At 33.6% G+C, this 12,044-nt stretch overlaps 1 protein-coding gene across 2 annotated transcripts in view; it reads left to right on the top strand.

Annotated features, from left to right (window-relative positions):
- Positions 1–11,582, top strand: part of LOC131852606 (long-chain fatty acid transport protein 4-like) — a 39,262-nt gene extending 27,680 nt beyond the window's left edge. For both annotated transcript variants that reach the window (XM_059203292.1, XM_059203293.1), the window contains 12 exons: positions 892–1,139; positions 2,097–2,247; positions 2,623–2,860; positions 5,406–5,658; positions 6,434–6,635; positions 7,263–7,373; positions 7,941–8,022; positions 8,232–8,362; positions 9,360–9,510; positions 10,313–10,470; positions 10,845–10,998; positions 11,220–11,582. In XM_059203292.1, the coding sequence (XP_059059275.1) occupies positions 892–1,139; positions 2,097–2,247; positions 2,623–2,860; positions 5,406–5,658; positions 6,434–6,635; positions 7,263–7,373; positions 7,941–8,022; positions 8,232–8,362; positions 9,360–9,510; positions 10,313–10,470; positions 10,845–10,998; positions 11,220–11,377 (2,037 nt within the window). In that variant the 3' untranslated portion in view covers positions 11,378–11,582. The remainder of the gene's footprint in view (positions 1–891; positions 1,140–2,096; positions 2,248–2,622; positions 2,861–5,405; positions 5,659–6,433; positions 6,636–7,262; positions 7,374–7,940; positions 8,023–8,231; positions 8,363–9,359; positions 9,511–10,312; positions 10,471–10,844; positions 10,999–11,219) is intronic.
- Positions 11,583–12,044: the final 462 nt, after the last annotated feature.

The following is a 12,044-nucleotide window of genomic DNA, read 5'->3' as shown; positions in this document are numbered from 1 at the left end:
AAACTATAGGAATGTATCTACTACGTCTAATTAGGTATGATGGCCAAATTACCTACAGTATCTATCCGACTAAGTATGTATCATTATCATCTATATAGATTGCATATCACAAAAACGTATATAAATATCTACTTCCGAATGCCTATAACATATGATAATTTTATTTTTTATACATTTACAGTGCTTCTTTTTCGGATACAATGGATATTAGATACAAGTGTAGAATACATCATAAATTTAGTATGTTAGGTTGTACATATATATGTATATAAATATGATATATATAATTTGGAACAAATAATATTTGAGTTTTTCAAGGCTTATCAGTTCTGTGAAAAGTGACGTTACTTTGTGAAGAAAATAAATATACATTATTAATATTGATGTCGTTAGCAAGTACGTTTGTATTTTATAAATCAGGAATTGTACATATTATGATATTATACAATATTAAAAATAGTCATAATTTTAAATTATTATCCAATTATCTAGATAATTATATTTAGCTTAGCAGGAAGGCTTTGCTATATAGTATTTATTCACTGTATAAGATCTGTTTTTTTTAAATTATATATATTAAAATTATGCTGGAACATCTAATTATGTATACTATTCCTATTTATTGAACCAATCAATTAGTTAATGATTTCTGATACATACCTAATTACATTTTTTCGCTTAATTTGTGCATCCAAAGCCATATAGTGTTGCTAGTATAAAAAAATTTAATCGATACCAATTAGATGGAAGTTCAATTAATTATAGTATTCTCGGCGCGAAGTCTAAAATAATGTAAGGGTTATCTAATCAAATAATTACGAAATGTTGAATGATAAGAGGACTATTGTGTGTATAGTGTCAGTACCTAATAGGATTTATTTGTGATGACAGGGAAATTCAAACAGAGCGGACCTGGAAAGAGGAAAATATATTGACGATTCTTCTGATACAAATCAGTGCAAGGTTCTAATCATGGTGGTTACGTTCGCTGCTCTGGGTGCCGCCGCAGCTATGACCTGGCTGTACCAGGACTGGGAGACCAGTTTGATAGTCCTGGGTGTAGGCATAGTGGTGTTACAGTTTGTTTTCAATTGGTGGTGGTGGTATGTGGCCTTGAAGACTGCACCGAGAGATTTGAAGTAAGTACACAGTTTAATTTATAAACAAAAAGGTCTCTACATTCTCGTATGTCGGGGTCGTACGGGGTCTCACTGTACTGTGATTTTTATTGAAGTTCGCCTAATCAAGCCTTTTATGGCGAAGAACCTCATTTAAAACATCAAATACTGACAGAATCCTAACACAAAATGCTAAGTACTTTTATAATAATTGTTTCCTCACATTATACACAAACGTTTCTTTCACATTCTATCTTTATTTTCAACATTAAGATACTATGTGTTTTATTGTTTGAAACTTATAATACGCAGGGGTCTCGAAATGACGTGAAGCGGATTAGTATTTGAACAATGTCAGTCCTATACAAAGTACTTGTTTATTAGTGTTATCACTTGTAAAAAAGTCCAAATATCAATTGACACATGCTTACTAATTGAGTCGTGATTAACATACGATTGTATTGGAATTAATCTCGTAGGTACATCTATACAATAATATTAGGACAGTACTATGAGATAACGCAAATAGACATGTGTTATGTCCAAGGGGGGTTCAGAAATAAATAAGAATGAAGTACCTACTGGTTGCGCATACATACTTTTTTGTATGCATGATGCTATAATTGTGCATCATCCTATGCTAACGGTATATATACACGGGACACTAGTGAATAACGATAAGATAAACATGAAGTCGGTACGATGAGTCCATCATGGTGAATTCATTAAGTCTAGAATTAAACGTGATTGACTGGATGTGGAAGGCGACTTTACATGGCCCGTTGCTATAATATTGGGATCACTAATCTCATGCCTAAAAATCTGGACATTATTAGCGTCGTTACATTATATATTACCGCTGTTTGATATAGGTGAGGTCAAGAAAGAGGATTTAGCTTATTACTATATTAATAATGTCTACCTACATATATAGGATAAGAACGTATACTTAGATATTAAATTGGTGTATTATTTTAGGGCACTGTACTGTTATATAAGATTGCTGTCGTTAACACGAAGACTGGAAAGAGAAAATAAGGGGATGCCAGATATTGTCCACGATCTGGTGAAGAAGCATCCTGATAAATCTTGCTTCTTATTTGAAAATGAAAAATGGTCTTTCTTAAAGGTAATCATAAATTTTATTATACTATTTCGATGTCAAGCTATTAAATAATAATAATAATAATTTATTTTAATTCGAATAAAAATTAAATTATACATTTAATTTTTATTCGAAATAAAATAAATATTATATAGTTTAGATTAGACATAGACATTAGATTAGTGACAAAATTACAATGTCATCCTGTAAAGACTACTGTACCTACTATTCTAAATATAAAGAATTTAGTAAATGTTGATATAAATTAAAGGGTATTGTAATAGTAACAAAAACAAAAAAAAATACCGTAATATTCGATTAGATCCTTAAATCTCTAGCTTTATAATTGTTTTTGAAACTCATTTCACTCAGTATATACTATTTCTGTCTACTTCTTAGGTTGAACAATTCAGTCTCCGAGTTAGTGCGGCACTCAGAAAAGAGGGCGTCAAGAAGGGAAGTATCGTGGCTGTAATGATGAACAACTGTCCGGAGTTACCGTGCACTTGGCTCGGCATTGGTCGTCTTGGAGGCGTCAGTCCCCTTATTAACACTAATCAAACGGGAAACACACTGCTGCACTCTTTCACCATTGCCAAGTGTGACGCAATCATTTATGGCTCAGAATTTGACAGTGGTTAGTATACCTATTTTTGACAAAGTAACTAACTAATCCCGCAAACGTAGTTTTGCCATATGAATTAAAATCGCCGTTAAAAAACAGGGGTTAGTGATAGAAGCGTGAAAATTTAGGGTTAAAAAATATCTAATAAAAAATAAAAATGTTTTAAAAAATATTAGCGATGGACAACGGTTATCACTTAGGGGTATTAAAAATATATAGTAGCCGATTCTCAGATCTACTGAATATGCATATAAAATTTCATAAAAATCGGTCAAGCTGTTTCGGAGAAGTATGGTAATTAGCATTGTGATACGAGAATCTTATATAAAACTTGTTAAGAAGGCCAACAAGCTATAAAATGTATTGTAGGTACACGATGAATGAAAAATATTTGGAGAAGGCAATAAAGATCAAGCAGTAAAGAACGGCACGTCACATGGGACTAGAGGAAACCATAATATTCAAGATTCACTTACTCGTAGTCTTTCAATATTTAAAAAACCTATTAAGGGGTTACATGGGTTTCCTTGTTTACATATAAAAAATGAAATATTTTAATGAATTTTTTTTTATTTAAAAGATACATATTTAATAAACATTTTGCAAAATTGTCAAAAAAAAATATCAAAATGGCGGTCATTACGACGCCATTTCCGGCAGTCCCTCGGAAAAAAGGTGCCTCCGCGTTGTCAGCAGAACTTCTTTTAGGATCATCTGAAATAAAAATAAAAAATACGTGTTTTAGTAAAGACAATAAACTAGGTATTGGACGAAGGAAAAAAAAAATAAATGAAAATTGGATTTTTGGCAGACGTTTTTATAAAAAAAATGCAAATTTCGATGAAAATTTCTCGACATTTTTTTTTTAAAAATAGTTGTAATTAAAATAAAAAAAAATCCTTCGTTCAAGACCTTGTAAATGATATCTCGAAGACCTGTGTAAAATTTCATCAAGATCGGTTGAGTAGTTCGCGAGAAATCTTGACAACCGTCTTTGAAAACATAGTTTTGAGAAAAACGCGTTTAAAGTTTTAAGAGACAATAAAAGAGGGTATTTTTTTTTTTTGTTTAACTTACATTGAGTCGTCGATTCCTGGGCCATAAAGTAGAGAACCTGCTGCACCTGCATTGTCCAGGGCATCCTTTTGCTCCAGTCTATGACGAATCCTGGCTTCACGAGTCTCGCTGGTAGATTTCTTTTCGGCTGCGGTCACCCGGTTTTCATCCATATTTCGGGCATATTCATGGGAATTTGGGCCAAGTTTTAGGTCCATACCGTGCATAATTAATAATAATGCTGATACGAACACCTTCCGTTGTCTGGGTTCTAGACACTTTAAACGGCATTTTTTATCGAATAAAATTCACAACAAACACTTATAACCTCAAAATTAACTTCGTAGTTTAACGAGAAATCACCAAATTAAATATTTTCCAGTAGTTTACCTTATATAAAGAAAAAAAGGGACAAGAATTACAGCTAACAATAGATGAGCTGCAGCTGCGTTTTACCTACTGCGCCCTCAGCCTATACCTGACCTCGACCGTCCACCTTTTCAAGGCTGTATCTCCGAAACTATTAGTCGGATCAACTTGAAAATTTAGGACAATATTCTAGAGATGTTATAGAATTTAATAAGACAAAAAAAAATTTCGATTTTTTGAAACCGTGAAACCCATGTAACCCCTTAAAGCGTAGAGTTCAGGACATAAGTAATGGACCTGTTAATCCATAACGCGTACCATTTGTCCTCAAGATACCCACTTATATTCATGTCTACTATATTGCAATTTTATCTGTACTAGGTATACAGTACCATTTCTGCTTTAATATTCTATATAATAGTCATCTAAAGACACGAACAACAGTATTGATTTAAAATTATACGACGCATATACCGAAATAGTCTGAAATCTGACAAAATAGAATATTGGTCTTGAGGTAATCTTGATGTATGTATTAGAGATTGCATTATGTATATAAAAGCATTGCGGTTCAGTGATACAAGAGGAAAAAACATGATTAGTAAATAAACATTTGATGATTATATGTATATGATAATGCCAAGGGTTTCAATATTGTGTCAAATTTCGCTGATACATGTGAAAAGCAGTAGAAGGACACCTCTTTGTTTATTTACTGTTATATAATTACTGAATATATTTATTGCCCTGCCCTTGTCCCAGTACTTGGTGAGTACTTAAACACCTAACACGTCATCCTTCCTCTGTAAAAGACAATGTTACATGCATTTGAGCAGTAAATAAATGTTTATTTTTACAGTTTCATAAATTTATATTAACTATACTGTTGTGTCAATATTTTTTATTTATCTATAATTTACATAAGATATCTGTAAATCAAAATAAACGAAGCAACAGAGGCTACCAGTATCTACTATTCGTTTAATAAAATAAAGCAGGTGACCCTTTTTATGTTTAATATTATAAATACTTTTTTAAAGAGATAATTATGATTTCTTTCTTTATTGGACTTCCTAAGGATACCTCTTGATATGAGTTGTAATATTAAAAAACTTTTAATCTTTACTTTTAGCTATTCAAGAGATAAGGGGTGAATTAGACCCTTCAATAAAACTATACAAATTCACTCGGCGACCGCTAAATCCTTCGAATTATACCGTGAAGGTAGCAGATGATTCTCCAGTTGACTTCACTGGATTACTGGAGACCACTCCGGCTGCTCAGTGGTTCAAATCAGAGGGCGATGGCTTCAATGGGAAACTTTTGTACATTTATACATCGGGAACTACAGGACTGCCGAAAGCTGCAATTATATCTTCTTCAAGGTACACATAACTATTAACTACAATGTTTTTTTAAAAGACGTGTTGATTACTGTAATACACATTTTGATTTCTAACTTTCACCGACTATTTCGTATGGCGAATAAAAGTTCTTTTTTTGCCAAATGCCTTCGTTTCTTGCCATAAATTTTTGGTTGTATTTTCGGCTTGTTGAAGATTTGGAGATTTATGACGACGATCTGTCTCGAAACAGTTTAAAAGTCAAAATTGCATTCTAGAGTACAGTCTGTACTGTATATCACCAGTCTTGTATATAAAGAAGTAAATATAATGCGACCATGAAATATGTAGGATTTCAGGACTGACTGTGTGTATGTGAATATGGAACATCTCACGTATTAAGCACAACTCCTATATTATATGTATATATTCGTAATCTCTAAATTAATCTCGTGTTGGGAGTAATGGATATTTTTCCAATTCACTAGGGACTCGGTACGAGGTCGCTGTTATTTAAATGGAATAATAGTCGTGATTTGTCACTCACCAGTGTCACCAGTTACCGTTCGTTGCAATGTCACTATTTGCAAGACTCCCCTCCCCAATTTGTCTTTGTTGTCTTGTCCCTTAATATGTGACTCTCTTAATTTATAGACGCCCCCTATATATACATATAATAAAACTTTGGCTGCTATATTCTTTTTTCAAAAAGTTTAAAGGATGTTGTTAAGCTATCGATATTTTTTTTTATTTTATAATTAATGACTGAGTGTACATCGATAATACAATTTATATATTTCTGGAATGTGACTTTCAGGATGGTGTTTATGTCCACCGGCAACCATTTCCTGGGTGGATTAAATAGTTCAGATGTAATATATTGTCCTATGCCGCTGTATCACTCGGCGGGTGGCTGTGTTTCTGTCGGTCAGGCGTTCATCTTCGGCTGCACACTCGCGATTAGAGCCAAATTCTCCGCTTCTTCCTACTTCCCAGATTGCATCAAGTTTAACGCAACGGTTAGTGATCATTTTAATTATAATATATTTTATTTAAAAACTTCTTTATTTATGATTGTTATTAATTTATATGTGCTTGATGGAGACAGTTCTTCTCAAAAAAAGGGGATTCGTTATAGAGTATTGTGTGTGTGTGTGTGCCAAATTGTGTGTGTGAAATTCATACAATGATGGACAGTCATAAATTTCCAGTCTGTTAGAGATACTTAATAATATTGATACTCTAAATTTGATTGTGATAGTATACTAACTACCCTTTGTCGCCACCAAGCAGGTTATTTTCTAGGATGTGTTCCGGTTGAAGGTTGAGATGAGGCAGTGAAATTACACGGTAAGGAGACATGACAGCGTAGTCGGCGTTAACGGTCATTCAAAAAACCTAAAGTAATAACGCAAGGTATACACCGCACTGCATCGTAACCAAGAGGGGTGTACTGTGTGTGAACTACAATAATAGGTCTATTTGATAGTGTGGCGTGTACGTGTAGAACTAACTTGAATCTAACTTATGTGGAGACGTAAACAAATGGATTGATGCCGAATGTTGACTGAAATATTACAAGTGTGTGGGATTTAGATCTATAACAGATTAGTATAGAATAACAATTATCATGTTTAATGTTACAGGCTGCTCACTACATCGGTGAGATGTGTCGATACATTCTCACAACTCCTCCAGCACCTACCGACACACAGCACAAAGTGCGTATCGTCTTCGGCAATGGAATGAGGCCTGCTGTAAGTATTTTTTTTATTACCTAGGTTATATATTAATATAATAAAAAGTCATAATCAAGAAATTTCCGAAATTTTAGAAACATGTATTAATAAAATTAAACAGAAAACAGGTAGGCTACTCAGATTTTTTTAAATGGATGATAATGGAATAGTGCATTTGCCTACACTAACGCTGGCGGGCATCAGTGGAAGATGATATGATGATGGTGATCGTGATATGTTCCGTTAAGCCATTGTGGTCAATTCACCTGGAATTAACATCGATGTTTTCCCGAGGGCCGCGTGTAAGTCAACCTGACATGGTGCATAGTCAATAAACCTCGGAACTTAGATTTTGTCTATTGGTGTTAGAATATTTCTAACGTTGTATAGTACCTATAACACATCTGCTTAGCTTGGGACTATTTGGGGTTGTTTTAATTCTCCTAGGTTATAAAAATAGTCTATTAATTTATTTGTACACATGAAAGGATTTTAGATCGTTTCTCGAGAATGTAAAATAATGAAATAGTTTATAAGAGGGTACTAATTGTATAATATTAACTAATATTTGTTATTTGTTTATAGATATGGGGAGAATTCGTGAAGAGATTTAACATACAGCGAGTTTCTGAGTTCTACGGGGCTACTGAAGGCAACGCAAATATTAGTGAGTTTAAATTAACAATTAGTACATGAAAATGAATACAAATATGCCTGTTAATATTAACAGTACTTATAGTACTTGGAAAAATATATATCTACAGTGAGATACGAAATGTATCTAAGTATCAGTGGCGCTGTGTGAATTTTTCACGTAGGTACCTATATTAAATATTATTTTTTACAGTGCGTGATAAAATATTACTTGTTTTTCAGTTAACAACGATAACACATATGGCGCCATTGGATTCGTATCTAGAGTAATTCCTGCAATTTACCCTATCTCTATAATCAAGGTAGACCAGGATACGGGAGAACCCATCAGAAACAGGAAGGGATTGTGTCAGGTACATAATATTATACGGTTAATAATAATAAATAATATGTAGTACATCAGACTCGAACTGATACCTGAATAGGTAAGATAGTATCTTATTTATATGACTTCATGATCGGCCACTTGGCCCTTTTTTTTCATTTAACCGGACGAATGCAGCCTATTTAATAGGAACTCTAATACTCTATGTATTATATCATATTGTGTTAGAAATCTTACAATTGTATGCATTTATTGTATTATATACACCTTATTAAATGCCGATTCCTGTAGTAGGCAGAGAAAGAGACAGCCGAAAACTGCGACTATTAGAAATTAGAACTTATATACTAGATACATTACATAAATGTAGCTTGGTACTTTTTTAAACTTTGAATTGTTCATCTCTTTCACTAATTTTTATTAAGCCAAAAGACAAACAAACTTAATGCTAAATACCATAACTGATGCCACCTCATTATTTGGTGCACGTGAGTACTCTGTAATTTCCCCGTCTGTAACATATTGAACCATTCAATAGAAACACAGTTGAGACAACATGCTGCTTGATATCTGTAATATTTAAGTAGTATAAAAGCAGATGACTTTATATAAAGTCTAAATTAGTCATTAATGTGACGTGCTTTATCTTTGCTTAATCAGTTCTTACGCTAAACCACAAACAATGGTACTGATATAATTCATTACGGTACTTATCAAAAATTTGAGTAGGTAGGTATACATACATAAATATTCTATAGCGTGACTTGCAAGGTTTCTTGAAACCTACGACATCTCACTTCGTGAATGCATAACCGTAGTCTATGTAACTTTCACTTTCCCATTATTTCCAACGAAAGCAAACGTAATAGGTACATATTGAGAAGAAATATTGAAATATCTGTCTAGACATTGCATTAATGATAATTATGATTAATTTGTGTGGGTTTTTGTGCAACATATATTTTATTTTTACGATAATTTTATACAGCATACCGTTTTGTTAATGTTTGTATTATATATTGCAGTTAGCGAAACCCAACGAGCCAGGCGCGTTTATCGGCAAAATCAACCCCAATCTAGCGTCGAGAGCATACCTTGGTTACGTAGACAAAGAGGAGTCGGAAAAGAAGGTGGTCAAAGATGTATTCACACATGGTGACTGCGCTTTCATATCGGGTAAGATGGTAACATTTGTATATACTTTTTATTGAACATACCATCGCAAATGTTCACAATGCAGTCGAGTTAAAATTAAATCGATTTATCAATTCGACAAATCGATTTGATCAAAAGATTTCATCTGCAATAAACATGTTCCGCACACCGCACGGAAATATCGGAAGATGTTCAACGTGCAGAGGTGTAAATCATGTATCTGCCAAAATATTAGTTTGCTAGTATTGTCTACAAGTCTGGCGTGATGGTGGACATTTTCGGTGATTGTCGAAACACATTAGTTGTTAAAGTATACGTTGCAGCTACGAAGTCATCCCCATGAGTACCTTCGTCTATTTCGCTTATTTTTGCATGAAACGGTTTATTTTGTAAGCTATAGGTATAGCAGAGTGTATTGTAAACTTTATTCCCCTTTCCTATCGATTCCCCGTCCAATTCAAAAGGGGATCGAAATTACGACCAAGCCGAGGTTAACTCCTAGCGGTGTCAGACTTAGTGCTCAGACTAAAGTCGTATCCGTCAGATGGGAGTTGGCTTTCAGTTGCTCCATAAGTCCGCAGGTTTGGTTCCGCATCTGCATTCGCTCCTTATCGTCCGGTGGAAGTAGTGTAAAGGCCAGCTGTGGTCAACAGCATTAGAGTAGTCCGAAAAATAAAACTTTTAGGGAACTTTAGGAATGGCAACACCGATTCGCACGTAACGTGTCCGTGTCCGTTATATATTGTATGTAGACGATGTATATTCTTAGTCATCATTTAAATTAGGTACATTAAAATAATATTTCAATTAATTAATGCCACAGGTGATATCTTGGTCGCGGACGACTTCGGTTACCTGTTCTTCAAAGACCGTACTGGTGACACATTCAGATGGCGAGGCGAGAACGTCAGTACCACAGAAGTGGAAGCCACCATATCTAAAATTGCCGGACAACGCGATGCAGTCGTTTACGGAGTTGAGGTAACTTCTTAATTCCTAAAAAATTGCTTGATTTGGATGGGATCGACCTCACTGTATATGTTAATCACATATAATTGTGTTTTGTTTTTGTATACCCTTCTTTTCTATACTGTACTGTTTTTATTTGGTTTTTTTACGCATACTTAGGTATATCACAAAATCTATCTATATTGTTTTCGTTCCTTCTTTTTCCTAAACAACAGTAAATATATAAACACTCAATCGAAACTCATTAAAACAAACCTTCCCTATACTATAACTGATACTTATACGCCTATTTAGAAATTTTAGGGCTTAGATACTCAAATACATATATTTTTGTATTTAAATTCAACGAAGGTTAAACTAAAATAGCAACAAATGTATGATTGCAGGTTCCAAATACGGAAGGTCGTGCTGGCATGTGCGGCATAGTAGAACCAAGTGGTGAACTGGACTTAGAGCAACTTGCCAAAGATATGGCTAAAGATCTACCGAAATACGCGAGACCCATTTTCATCAGAGTAATGACTACTGTCGACATGACTGGTAAGATCTTTTCACAAAAATATTTTATTTTCCTACTGAGTTAAAAAAAGAAGGAAGAAAGAATTTACCTGTATTTTATGCATGTATGATTGCACTTGCGATCTAAATAAATTTATAATATTGTTATGAAAAATATGAGTAAGAGTGGAGGCCTTCAGCTCAACTAATGCTGTGACAGTGGATGTAGTTGATTTGTAATATTTTCATCTTCTATTTTTCAGGTACTTTCAAAATGAGGAAAGTAGACCTCTTGAAAGAGGGTTACAATCCAGCGCTTGTTAAAGATAAGCTATTCTACCTGGATCCAGCAACGAACAAATATCTACCCCTGGGACAAGCAGAGTATGATAAAATTGTAGCGGGACAAATCAGACTGTGATTTTAATTTAAGTATACCTGAGTTGAATTGTGTACATAGAGCATTCTGTGATGGGACTATTGTGAAGAGTGTGGTGATTTATTTATAAATTAAAAATAGTTACTTATTTAATTATTGTTAAATTACCTATGAAATGCATTTAGATGTCGTCAGTTATGTAAAAATGGGCTTAGGTATATACAATTAATATATTTTTGTAATGTTACGAGTATTTATTATTTTTATTCACTCACACGAATGAATATTATCATTCATACATCCTCTTATATCCTTCACCCCTAGAATTTCCTAAGAGCCGACTAGGCGAATAAGGCACTTCACACGTGTATAAGAGATGGTAAACCAGAAATAATAACCAGTCGTTTTGTCTGTGTAGTAATAATAGTTTTAGCTGAAGAGCTTGTGTACCGTATAAACGTCTTGCTGTAGAGTTGAAAGGAAAAATTCGATTATCACCAAATCAACAGGACCTATCTTTAGTTTCTTGTTGGTATAAAAATTTCAAATTAATATAAAAATTTTAAAAATGTTCAAGACACGGGAATTATTAATAATTATTCGAATAACGAAAAAAATATTGCAATAAATATATTTACTATAAGAATAGAGTAAGCAGAGTACAGCGGAACTTAAATATTTACGGCAATATTATGATTTAAATATTGAT

The sequence above is a fragment of the Achroia grisella genome, unplaced genomic scaffold (assembly GCF_030625045.1).
Source record: "Achroia grisella isolate CSIRO2021 unplaced genomic scaffold, CSIRO_AGI_Agris_v1 utg856, whole genome shotgun sequence".
Taxonomy (NCBI): Eukaryota; Metazoa; Arthropoda; class Insecta; order Lepidoptera; family Pyralidae; genus Achroia; species Achroia grisella.
This window is presented reverse-complemented; position numbering and strand designations above follow the sequence as displayed.